The sequence below is a fragment of the Rattus norvegicus genome, chromosome 17 (genome assembly GCF_021556685.1).
Source record: "Rattus norvegicus strain SHRSP/BbbUtx chromosome 17, alternate assembly SHRSP_T2T, whole genome shotgun sequence".
In the NCBI taxonomy this organism is placed as follows: domain Eukaryota; kingdom Metazoa; phylum Chordata; class Mammalia; order Rodentia; family Muridae; genus Rattus; species Rattus norvegicus.
In genome coordinates this window covers 51,742,872-51,765,232 of record NC_141550.1, presented here as the reverse complement: position 1 = coordinate 51,765,232, position 22,361 = coordinate 51,742,872, and the positions used below count along the sequence as shown (strand labels likewise).

The window sequence follows — 22,361 nt, the reverse complement described above, 5'->3', positions numbered from 1 at the left end:
ATCACTAATCAGGGAACAAGTAATCAAAAGCCCGAGAGAGACTATGGGGTTATCTCTTTCAAGCCACCACAGTTGTGTATGTCAGCAGTCTGCAGATGGCAGCTAAATGAGGCCAGCTAGCCACAATTCCCTTAGATTCCAGGCTTAGTTTGTCTTTCCTATCACGTATCACTGCTAAATCTCCTTCCAACATGACATCTCTAGATCAAGTTCCCTATTGCCTATGTCTCTTAATGGATCCCATTGGGAAAAATTTCTCAATCCCCTAGCATGACATGAGAACTTCATAGCTTGATCATGACTTACTTTTCAAGGCTTACAAATTTCAAGTTCTTTCTGTTGCCCTTTAATTACAAAATGGTGTGGATTTCAACAAATATCTCTCCTCAAAAAGCTTCTCAGGATACAGTAAGGTTCTTTCTCTTCAATATGAAGTAATGCCTATATATACAGAAATGGATCTCTCATGTGTAATGTGTTGTGTGTCATTTCTAGGCAGAAGAGGAGTTTCAGAAAGCACAGAAAGTGTTTGAAGAGTTCAATGTTGACTTACAAGAAGAATTGCCATCACTATGGTCAAGGTAAACGCTCTTCTGCTCCAGGCTGCGCCTTTCAGCAGTTCAAGAGGAGTGGCTTTCTTTTAAGTCACTTTCCTTGTCTCTGCTTTCTTCTGGGTCTGTCATATTTCTGTTGTGTTCAGAAGTTCTGTACTTGTGGTTTCTAATATGGAAGCCACTTGCTATATAGACCTGCTGAGCAGCCACTTGAGGCGTGTCTGTGGAGACTGAGGAAAAATATTTGTATTTATTTCATTGTATCTCATTTTAATTAAGTAGCCATGAGTGTCTGGCAGCTGTTTAAACCTTGTTAAGTTTCTCAAGTGGAGAATTCTAACCAGAGGCACTGGGAGAATTTCTCCTGTCATAAAACTTACAACAAGACCCCTTCAGCTCTTGGTTGGATTTCCAGTATCCTAAAACCACATCTTTACCTTCTAACGTTGTTCTTCGGAAGTTTCACCTGAGTTATAGCACTATTTCAGACATCAAATGCTGCTCTTACTTACAGGTATTCCACGAGTTTATGATCTTGAGTGAGATTTATGTAGTTTATTCTGTTTTTATTGCTCTGTGCTAGAACCACGGAGTTGCTGGAAGCAGTGATGCCTTATGGTTTTCAGTCCTCATTAGCAGTTCCGTGTCGCCAGCCATTCAAATATAACTCTGCTTGATATGCTGTATTACTTTTAGTTAATACTTACCCTACTTCTAAATAGCTGGTGGCCCCAAAGAGATTAAACATATCTGCAGGCTTAACTTCCTGCTGCTTGTATCTAAGTTAAAGGGTTTAACTGAAATAGCACACACTCATGATTTTTACAAGTACATAGTTCTTTTCACATTTACATTGCTCAAGCCTGAAATTGAAGTCAGTACTTTTAATCTTCAGTGTCTCCTGTGGGGAAATGCACAGGACTGTACATGCAGCAGGAAACATGTACTCAGTGATGGATGCTTGAATTCCTGCATCAAAGTCATCTTAGCCCTTCAGAAATTAATTGTGTCCAGTTGTGCTGTACTGTTCATAAGGTCCTCTCTTCGCTGTTCTCTGCCTAATTTATCAATGAAGCTGCCTTATTGACAGCTGCTATTTTCAGTCCCATTTTTCTCTTCAATCTGTCAGCTTTTAAAAAATATATATTTTACTCATTTTTGGATGTGCATATTATTGAGGATATTATCTCTATAAAATGTCCTATGTTTTAGTTTGCTTACTTTGAGATGGCACCTCATATAGCCCAGGCTGTCTGTTTACCCACTTTGTAGCAAAAGATTATTATGAATTACTACCCTCTTGCCTTTACCTCCCAATCTCTGGAATTGCAGTGTGCACACCATGTCGAGCTATAAAGCATCCTCTTTTATTTCTCTTAAAAAGTGTCTCTCTGATACCCACTCCAGGACTCTGTTGTTTACTATTTACATGGTGCACCCTTTTCCATTCACCCAGTTTGCGTCTTTGAATCCAAAGGGTGGATGATACTAAGCTTGATGTTCATCTTTAGTTGGTCCTTTCCTCCTTGGTTCTTTTATTATCTTTTGTTTTCCTGCAAAGAAAATCCTATTTCAAACATGTAGATGAACAAAGGAAAGAAGCAAGGTCTGGGAAGAAGACTCAGTCAGTGAAGCTCTTGCCATGCAAGCATGATAACCCGATGTCAGATCTTCAGTGCCAAGTAGAGCTGGGTGTGGTGCCACACATCTGCCAAAAAGTACCAGAGACCAGAGGATCCAGATGGCTCACTGGAGCTCAGCAGCTGTCAGTCTAGCCAATTGGTGAGCTGCATGATCAGTGAGAGACTCAAAGAATGTGGTGAGACATCGATCTACCTCTGGTCATCACATGCACATGCACACATGCGCACATGCGCACATACACACATACGTTACTGCATAGAAGGAGATATAGATTGCAAAAAACTGACTTATTTTCTACTCTGGGGGATTTGATGGAGATTGAACTTAGAGTCTCATTCATGCCTCACTTTACCTCCTGACCTATATTTATATTTTAACCAAACTTATGATTCATAGAAAATGGTGATAAATTACTGTAAAGAAGGGGGATTCCATAGGGAATGGTTAAGTAGAATTTTTTGCAGTCAGTATTTGGTTAACAAATATTCCAAGCTAATGAGTGCACCAACAAGGGTGTGAGAATTGGAGAGGTTTTAATTTAGAATTTTTGTCTTATTTTATATGTATGGGTATTTTGCCTACATATGTTTCTGGGTATCACATGCATGCCTGGTACCAATGAAGCCCAGAAGAGAAGGTCAAGTACCCTGGAACTGGGGGAGTTTATGGTGGTTGGGAGCTGCCACGTGAGTGGTGTGAACTAAACTGAGGTCTTCTGAAATAGCATCTAGTGCTCTTAACCCCTGAGACATTTCTCCAGCTCCGGTTCTTGGAAGCTTATTAATGTGATATGGCACAAAGGTGATAGAAAAGAGAACTCAAAGGAGGGAAGTGTGGGGAGAAAGCAGGACAGAGAGCAGAGGTTATATTCACTTATTTGTCAAGTATTTATTGGCCGCCCACTCTGTGTCTAGCTTCTTTGATGTGCTATAGACCTTATACTGAACGTTTTGTTTTCTTAAAGCCTACATTGAAGGATAAAAAGAAACAAAAGTAAAATGTCATGCAAAAATAATGTAATTGAGACTGGCCTTGCTGAGTGCCCAGGGTAACTTTAGAGATGAGGATTTAGTACATAATGAAAATGAAGGTTTTGAAATGTAATAAGTTCCATCTCATGTGTGATGTGTTTGAAGATGCATTAAGAAGTTTATTAAGTAATCAAGTAAGTTTACTATGCTTGTAAGTGAAAAAGAAGGAAAGGAAGTATGGGAGGTGTCAATGGCCATGTCTGAGTGGCAATATGAAGCAGTGTGCAGTGTCAGGAGGCCCCGCAGAAAAACCTAAGAAGAAATAATGATAGCTCTATCAGGGCCCTCAAAGAAAATAGAACCTCAAGAAGCTGAGAACAGCGGACACTCCATTGTTGAATGTGTTCCAGGAATCCCCATTATAATAGGAAGACCAAATGCACGAGAACTTCGGATATTTCACTTGGACTGAACTTCTAGAGAGGGCTCAGTGGGTGGAAGGACCAGGGGCTCCATGGCAGGCACTGGTGACCTCATGGAGCATGAGAGGACAGCACTGTGGATATCTCTGGTTTGTAAATATTGATTTTAGGATGGGCATGGGGAATCATGCCACAGACATAGCAGATAGAATAAGGGAAATATTGGAAAATAACTCTTGTCACCTTCAGAAGACAGCATTGTCAGTGGCAGGTTGGTGTGGGTATTTAGCCAGAGAATGTGTAAAATGAATGGTGAAGATGTTGATAGGACTAGTCAGACAGGGCTAAGGGCTGGATTACATGATTCTGGCTTGAAATGGTCGGTACCCAGTAGATTCTGTTGCCTGAAATACGGAAATAATGATCTAATGTGCAGGGTGAGAGAGTTTGGTGTATCTGGTTATAAATGCAGTGTCTTCATCAAAGTCTTCCTCCTCTGAAGGCTTAGAGATCTATGTGGAATAGGAGCCATATGGATTGTAAAAGCCAGAGGTGATGGGTGACTGAAAGAAAACAGTGTCTTCCAGACACAACAGGACTGATGCACATATGAACTCACAGAGCCTATGGTAGCATGCATAGGATCTGCAAGCACTCAGGACAGATGACATCCCAGCCCTGAGAAGGGGCAGGGGACATGAGCTCCTGCCCCTAATCAAGAAGCAACTGATATTGCCTAGCAATGAAAAAAAAAGTAGTTTTCTCCAATGGAGTCCCACTGGGTATATATAACATTTAAGGCCAGGCCTCAGGCCCGGGAGTAGTTGGGAAACAAAACAAACTCAATGCATTTTGTAGACTTTTTATCTCATTTTGTTTTGTTTCGACATTTTTTTCTTATTGGTCTTATGATTATTTATTTTGATTTCTGTTTTTGTGGTTTTGTGGAGGTTTTATTTTTTTCTGATAATGAGAAATGTTTATTATTGTTTTTCAGTATATTAAAACAAACTATAAAGCCATATGTATATTATGACAGTTCAAGTCACCAAGTTTATGTCATGAATATATATGTGTGTGTTAGAAAAGTACATGTATGTATATAATAAAATACATAATCATGTATTTATATACCATATATATGCATTATATATATGTACCTAACTTTTTTGCCGGTCTGAAACTACATACACTAATATGTATTCAATGATTACTCTTTAGTTGTTGAAGGGTGTAACTTGGGAGTGTGTACATTTAATTATATATATCAGTATGTATATACATACATATGTGTATATGTATATATATATATATATATATATTCTTTAATCTTCTTTTCCAGTCCTATTGTTATCCCCCTCCAAGTTCACCCATTGACATTTCTTCATTCCATTTCTCTTCCTCTTCCATCTTCAAGAAGATGTCCCACCCACTAGGCCACCCCACTCCCTGGGGCCTCAAGTCTCTAGAGGGTTAGGTGCAGCTTCTCTCACTGAGGCCAGTCCTCTACTGTATATGTGTAGGGGGCCTCATACCAGTTAGTGTATGCTACTTGGCTGGTGGCTCAGTGTCTGAGAGATCTCAGGGCTCCAGGTTAGTTGAGACTGCTGGTCTTCCTATGGGGTCTCCCTCCTCCTTGACTTCTTCCAGCCTTAGCCTAATTCAACCACAGGTGTCCCGAGCTTCTGTCCATTGGTTGGGTGTAAGTGTCTGTGTCTGATGTGTTCAGCTGCTTGTTGGGCCTGTTGGAGGACAGCCATGCTAAATTCCTGTCTATAAGCACACCATACCATAGTGTCAGGTCTTGTAGACTCTTCCTGAGACCTCCTTTCTCTGGAACTCCTTTCCCTAAGCTTCTTCTCCATTTTTGTGTTTGCTTGTTTTAAAAATGAAACAAAAAAGAGAGAGGAAAGAACAAGCATGGGCAAGCATGGTGGTGGGGAAGATTTCAGAGGCACTAGGGTAGGAGAAAACATGATTAAAATATATTGTATAAAAAATGAATTTAAAAAGTTTACAAAAGCCCAGAAAGTCATCAGTCTTACACAAGTCTTAAAGGTAGGGTATAGGTGCTTGCAAATGAAGTAATAGGGATTTTTCATGGGATAAGTTAGATGTGAGACAGTGGGTTGCTCCAATTCCCAGATGAAGCCATGAGAGTGATCAAGAAGCAGGATCTGGCACAGATGTGGAAGAACAGGGATTAACAAGATGCTTGGGCCTTGGGATGCGTACTTGCTGTTTAGATAGATCACCATAGGAGTGTAGAGTTCTGTTATGTTCCTGTTAGGACTGAGTGTGTGAAGGTAACAGCGTATATGTGGGCTTGCATATTTCTCAGAACAAAATATGTCTCAGTGATACCCACCTAGTGATGGTGATGTCATCAAAACTGCTGGCTTAAAAAAAGGTTCTTGACAGCAAATCAGAAGGAGTCCTGTTGAGTCCTGAAGTGGTAAAGTCTCAAAATCCTTTATTGATGAAGAACTTGTGAAATGAGCCTTCTAAGAAATATCAGCGCCCAGAGCCTCACACTTTGTACATATATATTTCACTAATTTTCACATTAGTGTTTTATAAGTCAAGGCCCATTGGAGTGAACCCTCCCAATGGCTTTTTCATTTATCTATTTATCCTGTACTTACTCACATAATAATCACTGTGTGTCTTCTGTGTACTAGGTTACGTATCCAGGGCCAAGAATGCAGTTGTGAACAAGTCAAAGGCCCTTTTGGAAACAGTCCCTGATTTTTTTTTTTTTATTGTAGAAAACTTCTATAGGATAAGTTGTATCACCACTACGTCCATTTTTTTCTCTAAATTAAGACATGCTACTTAATTTTTAAATTCTAAAATGAAAGAAAATATTATGAAGGCAAACATGCTTATTTAGCTATTGAAATATATTGTTTCTTTCTAGAACTGCCCCAATTATCTCTAGATAAAAACTGATATAACAGATGATGTGACAGAGAAACAAAAATTAATCATGGAAATGTAGTGTCTTAGTTGCTATTACTTCAATACAATACCATGACAAAGGCAACTTAAGGAAAAAGGGTTTATTTGGCTTGCACGTCCACAATACAGTCCAATGTGGCAATGAAGTTAGTGTCATGAGCTTGAGGGAGCTGGTCACGTTACACCCACAGCCTGTAGAAGTCAGCAACAGTTATGTGCATGCAAGTACTCTGCTTAGTCCGACTCTCACACATTTCAGGATTCTCTGCTTAGGGCATATGTCACTCCCACTGGGAAGGTCATCTCAACTCAATTAACATAATCAAAATAACCTCCTGTAGTCATACCCAGAGGCACATCTCCCAGCTGCTTCTAACATCTATAAAGTAGTGGTGAGGCCTTGTCACCAGAGGAAGAATGTCATCAGGATGGTCTATAAGAGCATAAGGCCTCACCTTACAGACAGTTTCTCTGCTTCGTGTTTGCTATTTAAGATGTGGTCTTGCAGATTCCTTCCACTGCTGCCGTACTGTCTCCAACATTATGGCTTCTTATCACTCTGGAATTGTAGGCCAAATAAACTGATGCTTGCCCTCGTCATGGTGTTCTATCAAAGCAAAAGACAAGTAAACGAAGCTCTCACTAGTCAACTTTAATGACCTCTGTACTCATCAAGTCAATTCTGGCCCATCCTTCTGGCCAGCCTGTGTGTGTCCTCTCAAGCAAATGTTTGTGGCTGGGTTCTTTTAGCTGTTTGTGCCCCACATCCATTTGTTTCTTTTTTTATATTTAACTGTGGCATCTTTGCATTCATATTCGGTTCTATACTTTGCTTTTATAATTCCATTTAATTATAATGGTGCAAATGCTCATTAATTAAGTCCCTGACCTTAGCTTTTACTATTTCCCAATGACACTATGCCAGAGTTTTTATTACTGTATTCCTATATGCAAAAGTACATATACATGTGTAAATACATATATTTTTGCCCTGTATCTGTGGATAATCAGTTCCCAGATCGCCTAAGGGAAGCAAAACCTTATGTAAAATAAAGTGACATTGTATTTGTGTATCACTTCCTTACATCATGTTATGAACTTTCACTCATCTCTAAATTATGTAGAAGACCTAATGCCATGACAACATTATGCAGATAGCTGTTTTGTTAGAAACTGCAAAGAGTAAGATGGTGAGAGAACCCTGTCTCCAGTGCAGATGCCCTTTGTTTTCTGATGGTTTAACCCATGGACGGTTAAGGTACAGTGTACAGAGCCATGGATGTAAAGAACCATCTGCATTCATGCATATGTGAAATATATGTTTTGAAATCAGTTACAATAAAAATAGGTGAAATCAGGGTCACCTGGTGTCTGGGTAGAGGAAATAGAATGTAATGTAGCAAGGATTTAAGGTACAAGGTAAACCACAGAAAAACAGTGCCTTATTTATGGGGCAGATTTACCATTTAATTATCACTTCATTTCAGAATTCTTACATTTGGCTCCAAGTTTTTTCTAATTTAGTTAAAATTCAAAAACACCTAATTAAAGCAGAACTTGCTGACAGGGAAATAGAAGTCGTGGTTAAAATTTTTTTGTGAAGTAGTCTATGATATTTTTAAATAACATTTCTCTTTTTTGGGGTTTAAAAATTGATTTTCTCTACATGTGAACTGCATGACCCTAGACAGTTTATCCCATTTACTTTTTCTTTTTTTTTCTTTTCTTTTTTATTTTTTTCTCCATCTTTATTAATTTGGGTATTTCTTATTTACATTTCAATTGTTATTACCTTTCCTGGTTTCCAGGCAAACATCCCCCTAACCCATCCCCCTCCCCTTTTATATGGTTGTTCCCCTCCCCATCCTCTCCCCATTACCTCCCTCCCCGCAACAATCACATTCACTGGGGGTTCAGTCTTAGCAGGACCAAGGGCTTCCCCTTCCAGTGGTGCCCTTACTAGGCTATTCATTGCTAACTATGCAGTTGGAGTCCAGGGTCAGTCCATGTATAGTCTTTGGGTAGTGGCTTAGTCCCTGGAAGCTCTGGTTGGTTGGCATTGTTGTTCATATGGGGTTTCAAGCCCCTTCAAGCTCTTTCAGTCCTTTCTCTAATTTCTTCGGCGGGGGTCCCGTTCTCAGTTGAGTGGTTTGCTGCTGGCATTGGCCTATGTATTTGCCATATTCTGGCTGTGTCTCTCAGGAGAGATCTACATCCAGTTCCTGTCAGCCTGCACTTCTTTGCTTCATCCATCTTATCTAGTTTGGTGGTTGTATATGTATGGGCCACATGTGGGGCAGGCTATGAATGGGCGCCATTTACTTTTTCTAGTAAATGAGGTTCACCGTCCCAGGGGATTTTTGTAAGCATCAAATGAAGAAACAAATAAAAGCAACTCTCTGGCTCCTGGATCCACTAACATTGGTGTTTTCTCCGTTCACTCTCATTGGAATTCTATGCACTGGAAGGCTTAGCTTAAGCAACAGAAGATCAGAAGTTTTCTGTCATCCAAGACCTTACTTCGTTTTGTTTTGTTTTGTTTTGTTTTTCCCTGGGAGTTCAGATCTAGTTGAATAATCAGGATTCTTCAGTTATTTTTGAGAATGCCACTGAAACAATAAAATGAATTGAAGTAGTTGTTACCCAACTAAAGGAAAAGAATTAAGTAAAATAATGTCCAGATACTCTTTATGTGGAGAAAGAATTTATCCTGGCTAAATCTCGGTTTGGCTTTTGTGCTTACTCTTAGGGAACTGTGATAAAGACAGACAGAATTTGCTACATGTCCCAGTACCCTTCCCATAGCTTCCCCTTATAAATGTGTTTGAGATGTTGCCAATGAGCAGCTCGTGTGCTGACCAGTGGAGAAAAGTCAGGTTTACTCTAGGATGCTGTTGAATTCAATATTTTTCAAAGTTTTATATTAGGAACATAGTCTTAATTTGGTTCAGGGCCATTAAAAGCTACTTTTGCTAACAGCTCCCTCTTTTATTTGTTTCCCCTTGGTAGACGAGTTGGGTTTTATGTCAATACTTTCAAAAACGTCTCTAGCCTTGAGGCCAAGTTTCACAAGGAAATCGCAGTGGTGAGTAATGGTGACTGTTGCTCTTATGGAAAGTAATGCAAAGGGCATTGCATAGAATTGCCAACTAGCCTTACCCTTACACGGATGTTGTAGCGATACTGTGTTACTACTCTCTGAACTATTTGCACTGGTATTGAAGATTTTATTACAGCCCCACTATTTTATTTCCTCCTCTGTTAGCTGAAAAGTTGGAATTTTAAATGATGTTCTAAATTAGTATATATATAAACCTGGTCTCAAATTATTTAGATAAGCAGCAGTAATGGTGTTCTCTATTACCTTAGTTCACCAGGACAGTCATAGGACTATTTGTTAATAGATTTAAGATAATCACCTTGTCATTTCTGCTTCATGTCCTATTGAATACATGTCTGATTGATCCAGCAAGTAGCACATTCTTTTCACTGTATAAAGTTATTTCAACTTAGGTGTAGATTTTAAATGTGGTATGTGGAATTTCAAGACCAATCTAATTCCCAGAAGAGTTGTAGCTTCTCACTAAACAAGTTCATTCATGGGGAGGAAAACATGGGTGGCCACCAGAATATCCTGTGTTTAACAGGCTTCTGTCTTCTTAGCTTTGCCACAAGCTTTATGAAGTTATGACGAAACTTGGTGATCAGCACGCTGACAAGGCCTTCAGCATTCAAGGAGCTCCCAGGTACGCCACTGGTCCTCTGAGCTGCATGTGCAAGTGATATCCTATGTATTGAACGTTCTAGAGCCTGGAGACCACATTGTACTATTCTAGTCACCTTATAAAAATCTAAAAGGAGCCCTTCCACCTAGACAGTGATCCCAAACTTAGGTTTTTGGCTCTTACATTTACTTCTTGCCTTCATTCACATCAAGATGCTACTGGTCACAGCAGAAGTGAGTAGCTGCTTCTGATGAACATGGAACCAGAGAGCAACAGTTGGGATAGTCATCATTTCTCCTTGTTACTTCATCTGCAATAGAGAAAACCCCTCCAGCTTTGTGCTCATTGTTCACTACTAAAGAAAGGAAAAGAGTGGAAGAGATCTCGCCGCCCACCCTCTCTCTACCTCTGCTTTGCCATTTGCCCTGCAACATGGCTTTGTTAGTGTTCCATGGCATGTTGTTATGAATGGGCCAGTCAGAGACTGAGGGCCCAGTGGCACAGCTGAGCTGTATACCTTGGTTTGACTGCATGCTTACTTTCTCCAATGATTTTATCTTACCTAACAAGCCTTGAGCAGTCAGAAGCCCCAGGTTTCAGTTACATACCTTTAAGGTCAATTTGCTTTGTTTTTCTTATTCAAGTCCAATAACCTTTGGAATTAAAGAACCCGTTTAAATATCTATAGAAAAAGTAGGGTCCAATGGAATAAAATTATTCCTAAGGTGATGGTCAGTTCTGAGACTCTATACTTGTAGTTTTTAATGCCAATCATTATAAACACTTATAGGAATGTATGTACAGACTCATCCATTGACATATGCAGTTTCCAACCTTTCTCCATGTTAGCGTCTGATGATGACTGTTTTGATCATGGACTTCTCTTTAGAGTACCTACCTATAACTACAGCCTCTGCTATAGCTGCCAGGGAAGCCAGAGTGTCTTTTCTCTCCAGGGGAAAGGTGTGACCTAAAGTAATCTAAGAAAAGAAGAGAATTAAGGCTCCAACATTGTTTTTTTACATTGTTGAGCTAAGAATAATAGAATAATAAGAATATTCAAATTACCTTTTGGATGTTATGAAACTAAGGCATGTTAAGAGTGGCTTGACATGGAAATGAAGTCAACAGAAGCATTTGCAAATAACAGTTTCATTATCAGTTAAAGCAAGAAGTCGGGTTACAGCCACTTGACAAGTGTCTCTTATTTTTATTCCTTTTCAAAAACATTCTCTGCAGAGCGAGGTGGTGAGTTAGCTCTGAAGGCAGTCTTTAGAATAGAGTATAGATTGGGCTGTTTCTAGTCAGAGGTCATGATTGCTGGCTAAGAGCCGCAATCATGTAGAGTGTCTTTAAAAGAATGTGGCTCCCTTAGCTCCTGAATGTGTAGATCATGCTGCTGCGTCTGTACTCTTATTTAGGTCACAGACTCTGCTCCGTCTGCTGTTGTCTTTAGATGTTCTTAGAGAGTAGGATGTGCCATCTGAGTCATCATGTTAAGCTGTTCCCAAGCATCTGGCAAGGTGCCTAGAACATGATGGCTTCTTAGGAAGTTGTGGAATCTCACCTGTCATGTGGTCTGCTGGTGCCCTGAAGGTGTCTGAGTTAGTCATTGTTTCATAAAGTACACAAAGAAGTATTTTGTAACTCTCTAAACATAATTCAAAAGGCACTCCTGAAAAAGATTTATGAACTCTCTCCCAAGTTGCCTTTGAAATTAAAAGTCACAGCTTTCTGGGTAACTATCTATGATTGTGGGGTGACATGACTCTGTTGTAGAGCAGAAGTGAAGCTGGTTTTCTTACTATGCCTTATGTTGGGATGTGGAGCTGATTTGGCATGTGGCGAGAACAAGATTTTATACTAAGATATAAATGCAACTGTCGTAAAGCACTGCAGTTTTTCTTTGTTTTTAACCTATTTACACCTCATTATTTACATATCTAAAACCAAGCATGGTTGACCGTGGTTCACAGGGAGCAATTAATGGTGACAGTTTCCAATATCCATTACTACTTCTAACAGCTAGAAATAACCTGGAAGTGGGGGATGAAATAACAGTGACATTAAGCTTCAGGATTTCTCTTGGGTAAAGAATATTGGGTTTTAAGAATCCTGCTTCTCAGAAGGCTTCTTGCTCAACCCTCTGTGTCTATCCAGTGATTCGGGTCCTCTTCGCATTGCAAAGACACCATCACCCCCAGAGGAGGCTTCACCCCTCCCCAGCCCAACGGCTAGTCCCAACCACACATTAGCACCTGCATCTCCTGCCCCAGTGCGACCCAGATCACCTTCACAGGTATGATGTGTGCATCAGGGCCATGGAAGAATTCATGGGGAAGTGACTTTCTTTGGGATTCTCTTGTTAAGCATTATAAGCATTATAGAAAGTTTCTATGACAAGACTAAGGCATGATACAGTGATATTATTATTGCCATTGTCTGCTTTTTTTATTTGATTTTTGTGTTTCCTCTTATTCTCAGTTTTTTTATTCTTTTGGGTGTTCTAGCCCCATCCCCACCTTCTTGGCCTGGACTATACTCATCTTTACCTTCACTTGTTCCTGGACTCCTGCCATTCAGAGGCTGAAGGAGTCTGTTCAGTGATGGAGTACTTGCTGGGTTGGCCCATGCTCTGAGCAGCTATTAGCTTTGAAAAGGAAAAACCCTATCTACAAAACTCCATTCATTCTACATTCCTCCTGAACTGAATCTTCTTTTCAGTGCTCCATTGGAGTCAATGACCACCTGGAACTGGGGTATTGGGAGACATCTCATCCCCCAAATTGTGTTACACATGAGTGGCCACTCAGTGAAAGCCAAGTAATGACCAGGCAAAATGAACTAAAGAGAAGATCCCACCACTCTTGATTTCCCTGCATTGTGTGAACATAATATTTCTGTAGCTACATTTAACATTCATGGTCCAGTATAAGCTTTATGAATATGGCTGAAGCTGCAACATTGTAAGAAGATAAGTGTAGTAGATTCTAATGTTTAAAATTCCTGAGTGGAAAGAGAAGTGGGAACTGTCTTTTGTTGACCTCATTGACTCATTTGGGGAAAACAAATGAAGAAGAAAACAAAACAAAACAAAACAAAAAACCCATCTGGCTTGATTTTTGTTTTGAAATTCCATTTGTTTTCTTATGAGAGAAATCAATGGTAGATGAGCTGAGAGAAAGAATGGCTTCCGGGTGAGATCATAGGTCTTGCAGTTTGGGGCGTTGCTTAAATTAAGATGTATGGACTCTCATCAAGTGACCTGACTTCTTCCAATTAGACCAGTGCCTGTCAGTGTTTGGTGAGGCACCCAAGGGGACAGCATTCTTGACTTGAATCGAGTAGGCTTACACCTTTGTATAGATTAGTTTCAGTTAGATGTCTGTTTGCATAGCTGTGCTCATCTGACACTTCCTCAAAGGCTACTATGTTTGTATTAATGCTTCCCAGACAAGGAAAGGGCCTCCTGTCCCACCTCTGCCTAAAGTCACCCCAACAAAGGAACTACAGCAGGAGAACATCATCAATTTCTTTGAGGACAACTTTGTACCAGAAATCAATGTGACAACACCTTCCCAGGTGAGTGCTCAGGACAGCTGAATGACCATCAAAGTGCCATGGTGGACAGGACTCTCAGGTCAGCTGTAGATATCAGAGCCATTAATAAAATTTTATTACTTGTGCTTGTTTCATTGCTTTGTAATCAAATGATTATTAAATGTAAGGTGTATAGGATTTGAAAATTCTAATATTTATTGAATATATATACATATATGTGAAAGTATGTTGAAAAATATACAATGAAGAAGAGTTGCTGTCATCCTACCACTGTGACAAAACCTTGCATGCACTCTGGCCTATTTTCTTTCAATTTTTCTACCACGTCCTTGAGGATTTGTCAGTTTCACATTTTAAAATTCAAGTTGTGTGGTTATGCAGTCTTAATGTAGTAACTTCAGTTCATTGGTCATTTTTATGTCACAATATTATCGTAACTAAAGCACTGGACATTACTATCATACCAACTGGATATACTAACCCCTGACTCTTGACTAAATTTCAATTTCCAGATTTTATCAGCCTGCACCTTTTCTACTAGCCAGAGTCATTTCCTAGTTTTATTTCTACATTAACATTTGCACTGAGGATATTTTAGGATGGCTTGTCCTTGTTCAGTTGCTTTAACCTGTGTCCACCAATAGCATCCTCTCAGTTAATCCTAAGTGGGAACTTTAGACCTCTAGAAGCCTGTGTACTTAGCTGAGGACACCCTGCCTAGGAGATGAGACTACTTAAGTGGCACACAGAGTAGTTCCGAAGTAAAGATGAGGTCCAGAAGTGTTCTTTCTTTTTAAGTGTTTTTATTTCAAGTTTTCTGGCTCAGTTACAAGGACCCTCATGGTGGGGAGAGGGAGAATCAAGGTACTTTTGAAAATTACAGATGCCAGGAGAGTCTGTAAGTACTTCTGGGAGCCTTAACTCACCCTACTACTGTTGAATGCTAGAGACAGAAAACAGTTGGCTAGAGGAAGGGAACAAGGTAGAAACCTCATAGTTTACAGGTAGAGCTGCTACCTGAGTTATGTACCATTTCTGTAGGATCTCATGGAACCGCTCTACTGGGGCGTAACTGATGGATTATGTGCCATGTTTGTTAGTCTGTCAGCTGAATTTGAAATTAGTACCCACCAGAGATGTTCTTTGTCATTTAATCTGCTTTCTTTTAATTTTAAGGAGAGAAAGAAGAGGAATTCTGGTCTTGTTCATTTGGGGTGCGTGCGTGCGTGTGTGTTTGTGTGTGTGTGTGTGTGTGTGTGTGTGTGTGTGTTGTGTTGTGTTTTGTGTTTTTACCTGAGAAGTACCATGCCTCCAATAACTGGATCACAGAGTGTGAAATCCAATGCTTCTAATTCACCAAATGGTTCCTGGTTTCACACTAAGATGTGCAGAGAAGTGAAATGGGATTTATATTTTGGTTTGTCATTTTGGGGTTTTGAGTGGAGAAAAATCTAGTTTTATTTAAAATAGGCAGAACCTGTCTTCTCTGCAGTCCTTTAACAATTTCCTCAGTTGCTTGTTCTTCTGCAGCTGCAAGATTTTATGTCACTTAATGTATCTCCAGCAGTCCTTAGTCTTGGAACCTAATTCTGAGAACTACTACTTTGAACAGTTGGAAGTCTACATGGTTCAGATCAGTGATGGTGAACTGGCTGTCACAACGAATTAACAGCTTCTGTTTGTAGAGATGTCCAGCCAGTCCAAGGCTGTGTAATGATGGCCCATTTATAACTGTCCCGCTTAAAAGAGTCTGATTTCAAATGTTTCATATAAAATTTTTGGACATGTGTGTTAGGTGCTTATAATATTAGATGCATTGAACAGACTGTATATTAAGGCATAAGCTAATGGATTATAAAATCAGAATAATAATGTTTTGGGCAGTGCAAAGATAAATGGTTAAGAGAGGAAAGATACCAATTCTTGATGAGAAATGAGATAGTAATAGTTAAACTATTACTATTTCCAGAAAACTGGAAAACTGAGAATTATCTGAAAGGTTCCCCCTACATTACTGCAGAATGATCCTTTCCAGGTTGCCTTGGATTTTTGCTAAGTGAGTCATCCTACACTTAGAAGATCATTTATGGCCACAGTAGCTATTTTTATAATGCACTTAATGAGAAAGAAAAACACTTTTGTGTTAATCCTGGCCAGATGCTGCAAATGTAAGAAGCAAAATCTAACCTGTCTGATGGAAAAATCACCTCGCAGCAATGCTTTCACTGTTGTGTCCCTGGAACTGAAAACAGAAATCCACTAAGCTTGCAGAGCCCTCTAATGGCCAAACTTTAATTAGATATAGCCCAGAATTTTCTGTGGGAATGCTTTTTCATGCTCACAGGCACACCATGCATGGCATGTGAAAATACTTTTCCTGTTTTCCCAAAGTTTTGTTCACAAAAATAAAACTGCTAAAAGACAAGTTCATTTTTTCCAAATATTTTCTCCCAAGAACTTATAATCCTGTGCACAAATCCTTTACTGTGTTTTAATATTTGATTAATTCTTTGAGAATTTAATACTATATATTTTGATAATATTCACCTTTACCTAATTCCTCCAAGATCCACACCCTTCACTATCTACCTAAGTCATTGACACTGACGACAACTTCTCATTCTGTTTGTCCTTCGTGTTCTCCCCTCCTCCTCCTCCTCCTCCTCCTCCTCCTCCTCCTCCTCCTCCTCCTCCTCCTCTTCCCTAATTAGACTCAATTTGTACTGTCCATATATTCTTAGGTGTGTATCCTTCCACTAAAGTGTGATTAATCTACCAAATATCATATCAATAAAGAAAACCAATACTCTCTGCAAAACTGAAGCTCAGTTACAGTCAGCGCCTCAAGTAATGTGTGTGACTTTGTACACACACCCTCCCTTCCATGTTCGTATCTTGTCTGGCTTGGACTCCTACAGGTTTTATGTATGTTGTCTAAACTACTGTCAGTTCATATGTGAAACTGCCCAGTTGTGTCCAGAAAACAGTTTCCTCGTAGTCTCCTACCACCACTGGCTCATATAATCTGTCTGTTCACCTCTTCCACAATGATCCCCATTGGAAAAAGGAGGTTGTGATATAGATGGCCTATTAGAGTTGAGCATTACACAGCTAATTTCTAATTCTGTATACTTTGGCTAGTTGTGAGTCTCCTATGTTAAATGCTATGTACAGATGTTTGTCTGATGAAAGCTGAGAGATGCCTCAGTTTGTAGACATAATGATGTCACCAGGACTTGGTGTAATCTACATCCATTTAGGAGAATAATAGTAGTAGCTTTCCTGTTGCCTCTCTGACCGTTCGTCCTCAGGCTCTTAGCCCAACAATGGTACCAGGAATGGGTTTTTAACTTGCCTTAAATCCAATCAAAAAGGGATTCTTTATGCCCATGATATTCATACTACTATAGTGGCAGTGGCCATGTCTTGATAAGCAGTTGTTACTATCGATTTCAGGGTTCACAGCTGCGTGGATTGGTAGTTACATTCTCCTCTGGTAGCATGTAGCACACATCAACAAAAGTCAAAACAAACAACAAATAGTAAGACAAAAAATGCCCCTGCTCACCCCTGCACACAAACACAAAACATGGAGTCTGTTTTGTGTTGCCCAACTACTTGTGAGCATAGGCCTTCCAATAGAGTTATTGATACAGCCAGTGACACTCCATTAGAGAAAACTCATTTTCTCTTTCCCAGCAGGCATCAATTATAGATAGCTTCTGTATTAGAGGTGATTTTTGCATCTCCCTTCTCCCAGTGATTTAAGTGCTTTAAATCATCCTGTGTATACTGTCACAGTGTCTGTGAGTTCACATATATATATGTTCTGTGGTGTCTAGAACATACTGCTTCCTTGTGACCATCTATGACAACTTCTGGCTTTTTCAATCTTTTACCTTCTCTTTCTCATAGTTAGATGCCTGAGCAATGAGGAGGGGTTAAATAATGACATTCTGTGTCTTGAGTGGGCCAAAGTCCCTTATTCTCTGTTCATTGCCCATTTGTGGGTCTGTGTTAGTTGTAATCACCACAGGAAAAGCATCTCTGATGAGAGTTGAGTGAGACACTTATCTATGGGTTTACCAGATATGTCATTAAGAGGCATTTAATTGTTTTCTTTTAACTGAATAATAGTAGTGTGTTTGTCCCGTAGGGCCCACGAACTATCTAGCCTCAGGTACTTAGGCACTTTAGGAGTATTAGGGTGGTTTTCATCTCGAGGAGTGTGCCTTAAGTCCAGCTTTTAAAAAGTGGTGGGTTACCTCCATATTTGTGTCATGACAATATTACACAAGTATCTGTGGCTATTTTCAACAGAATGACAATGTGCATTCCTAAAATACACTAATCTCATGCTGTGAAAATAGGCATTCAGGTGGAGGGGGTCATATGAGAAGAGTATCTCTATCGAGTTTCTCTTTGTAATAGCTCATGCTAGCATGCTCAAGGTTCTAAGAAGTGCTACAACAAAAAGCCCCAATTTATCTTTCCATAAGCTACCTTCTCTAATGGTTCCAGACCTTGTTCTTGATAAGTAGGTTCGGTGATATATTTTAAGAAATGAAGATTTAAATTATATATCCCTGGGAAACCATTCCATGCATGTAGTAAGATCTTAATACTTCATAACAAAAATAAAGCAATCACATAGATACACACAATATCTAGGTACACCCATATAGGATTCTAGCCCTCTCCCCCTCATTTATCTTCAGAAAATGGATTAAAGTGCTTTCTAATTTACCTTGAGAACATAATTTCAAATCCATCCTTCTCTGTCACCAGAGACTTTCTTCTGGATTCTTGGCCCAGAGCAAGTTTTTTGTTTTATTTTGTTTATTGTTTGTTTGTTTGTTTTGCTTCCCATACACAATGTTTACTTTCTTGAAATGGACATGTCAGTGATGTTCTGATATTAATCTTCATGGGATTATATCAGTTAAAGGTCATATTAGTCATAGGGAGCAATTTACTCAGCAGTCGCCTTCCCATAGGAAGACCTCATCAGACAATCAGTTTAGGTTGTCAATCCACTGGTCATCACAAAAGCTCATTCTAAGCAAAGCAGCCATCATCCATCTTCCTTGCCTTCTCTATCCCTGTTGACTTTCATACTTAGTCATAGCATGTTGAAGACCTTGCCTCAGTGCCATGATGCCGAGCTCAGAATGACTCTGTTCAACTGGCTTCCAAGGAAACAAAAACAAAATAACTAGGGAATCTGTTGTGTAGAATGTTGGGCTTATTGTGTGCTGTCTTGCCAGGACACTGCAGGCTTCCAAGTGTAGCAAATGTTAAAATAGGAGGAAGATGGTCAGTCAGTTTATAGATAAAAGGGGCCAGAGTTATGCTACTCTTTAAAATCTTTCTATAATAAATGTTGTGGGGAAAGCACTTGACAACATTATTTTTGAGTAAATTGCTCCATTATGAGATTGTGAATATTTAAATCCTGTCAGTGTACTGTAGTTAATGTCAGTGTTCAGGTTAACTACAGTCCATCTGCAACATACTCCTCACATGTTTCCAGTCTTAAATTACATTTCTCCAGCCACAACTTCCTCATATGTATTGATGAAATGCTACAACTTTGCTCATTGTTAGAAATTATCAACTATTTTCTTGTTTTTGCTATTTATATTCATAAAAAATTGTTCCTAATTGGCATTGCTCCTAGAAGCTTTATCTTCTGTCCCTTAAGCTTCCCATTTGACATCCTCTGGCTCATGAAAGAGTTCTAGAAGCATGCAAATACTTGAGATATAATAAACATCCTTAAAATGTGTTGAAAGAACAAAGAGGGAAAACAATCTCTAGAAGTAATACCAATCCCTTCACTGATCTGTCTCATTAAAATACTGTTATAATTCAACACTGTGTATGTACACATATGAAGTTATGAGGTCTAGTTTTGAAGTACATGTTTTGTATCTAAATGTACTGTTGCTGTAGCTGTAAATTCCAATATGCGCTACCTCATATTACTTTGAAGGCTTTACATGCTGAAAATGATATATAATTAACACAAAAAGAATGTAAAATTAAACAAAGTACAAGATAAAAATTAGGAAGTATAATTCCATTTCCAAGATGCAATATTTTAGCCATTGTATAATACATAGTATTCTCTTTAAATAGTGAAACAAAATATGGTTTTGAAAATTTAAATTTTTTAATTGAATATTTTACTACAAATATAAAACGATGATCTCATGTCAGTTTTACTTGATCCTATCGTGGTAAACAACAGGATGATTGCATTGTAAGGCTGTGTCATGCTAGATAACTCTTGCTACGGTGGTTCTTCATTGGTCAATATACTGTGTGTTAACATACACACATATTTAAAATGCACATATTTAAGGTGCATATTTAAAATGAACATACTACTAAGTTTTGACTTGTGTATACAGCTAAGAACCCACCAGTACAATGGATAAGAGCTGTTTTCCTGGTGTTGTCTAACTCTCCCATTATATTGGCTTTGAGGTCTGAATAACAAGTTTGCATCCAATGAAAGCAAAGAATTTGCTTTGTGTTACCTCTTTTTTTCTAATAAACGGCTATGTTGGAAACGTGATACTTTTGTAGGCAAACAGTTTCCCAAATTCTACATGGGGCACTGTTAGATTGTAAAGTATATATTTTATATTCCTTTCCACACATTTATATAACATATTCTGATGATACCCATCTACATTCCGTCTTCAACTCTTCCCTGACGCCTCCTACCACTTTCCCCTTCCAGGTACATGCCCCCTCTTTACAGAGAACATAATTATGATATTAAGATTTAAAGTTTTAAAAAACAAGTGTTTTGGAGAGAGCAATGTATATGTAATTTAAAACCTATTATGAGAAATAATTGTGCTGAAAAATAGAAAGCTAAAGACTAATATTGGAGCATATATATGCATATATATGACACAAGGAGAAGCAGTAGTGGCAATATTATATAAAATTATGGGAGAAAAATTGTCTAGCAAAAGAAACCGTACTAGGAGGGAATGATAGAATATGTTTGGAGTAAACATGGTCAAAGCATGATTGACTGAAAAAATTATTATGAAAACCTTCACTCCAAACAATGAAAATACATCATGAAAAAACATAGCCACAGGGACACATAGTGAAGTAAAATACATTTTTAAGTTTGTCTGATGGAAAATGCTTCCATTTAAAGATAGTGTACACCAATACAATAAAAATCTATCTCTAAATATTAAAAATAACCTAGTAAATATAAAGTTTGAACCTGGATTATAAGAATGCATTATTCACTTGAAAAGCGAGACCACAGCCTGATAGATATGCTGCTTTCCTACACAACGAATGTGGAATGTTTAAGTATTGCCTTCCGCACCTTCTCAGCTGTTCTCACCTTTCTAGATTCTGAAGTTTGTTTCTTTGACCAGTAATAAAAAAATTTTCTGCCCTTCAAAATCTTTCTTCAAACACTTCAATTTTATATAGTGCACTACCCATTGATATAAACTTTCGATTTCTACATGACCAAATGTTTAAAAATGAAACATACCAAATATCAAAAACATGTTATTTGGATGTGTGTTACTGCCTTCATTCCTGTCACTGTGGTATAATTTATGGAGACCTTGTCTCAGCTCTGACCTTTACTTTGTAGCTTGAGCTCAGGTTAAACCAACTTCAATCCATGCTGTTTCCCTGTTTCCCATTATGACTGGTGCACAGATGTCAATGTTGAACACAGCCTTACAGTATCGTAATAGACTTCCATCCTGTCATAGTTGCTTACCTGCTTTACAAGTAAAGGTTGGAGGGGTCATGTTGTAGCAAATACTGACTGGCTCAGAACTCTCTGTTTTCTCCCCTTTTACTATTCTACACAAACGTGTGCATGCACACACACACACACACACACACACACACACACACACAAACACAGAGTGGTGGAATGAATAATATAATAATTCAATCAAGAAATTGAGTCATAATTCCTGACGAAAAGCACCTTGACTTCAGAATGCATTTCAGTTTGTTGTTTGAGGGTCAATTCATCATGATATGGATGGAATGGTAGCAGGAATACAAGGTGTCTGGTCACATTGAGTCCACAGTGAGGAAGAAGTGAGAGGATAGGAAGGGAGTAGACTATGCAATATCAAAATTTCCTTGCAACACTTCTACATAAAATTTCTGTAATCTTCAAAAAAGAAAGTGCCAGGAGGTAGGGACCAGGTATTCACATACAAGTGCATTTGGATCACATTTCCTATTCAGTGCACTCACAGAGACCATCGGGAGGATGAGGGATGGACATGAGGTGGGCAGCAGCATGCATCAGTTCCTTCCTAGGTTTTAGCATCATAGACATACACTGCAGCAATGGTTATGCTACTGAGTTTAAATCTTAGTATCTTTTTTTTTGTTACTTTTGTAGTCATGTGGAATTTTTTAATCTGTTTAATTTTCTAATTAAAAGGGAGAATCTTTTTATCTGTGTGGCATTCCAATACTCCCCCTCAATGGGAAATGATGGGA

General features: G+C 38.8%; 1 protein-coding gene across 3 annotated transcripts in view; it reads left to right on the top strand.

Annotated features, from left to right (window-relative positions):
- LOC148000176 (amphiphysin-like) overlaps window positions 1-22,361 on the top strand; it is a 143,308-nt gene that overhangs the window by 79,003 nt on the left and 41,944 nt on the right. For all 3 annotated transcript variants that reach the window (XM_087591859.1, XM_087591858.1, XM_087591860.1), the window contains exons 7-11: window positions 496-581; window positions 9,562-9,637; window positions 10,216-10,298; window positions 12,438-12,576; window positions 13,731-13,859. In XM_087591859.1, coding sequence (XP_087447985.1) covers window positions 496-581; window positions 9,562-9,637; window positions 10,216-10,298; window positions 12,438-12,576; window positions 13,731-13,859 — 513 coding nt within the window. The remainder of the gene's footprint in view (window positions 1-495; window positions 582-9,561; window positions 9,638-10,215; window positions 10,299-12,437; window positions 12,577-13,730; window positions 13,860-22,361) is intronic.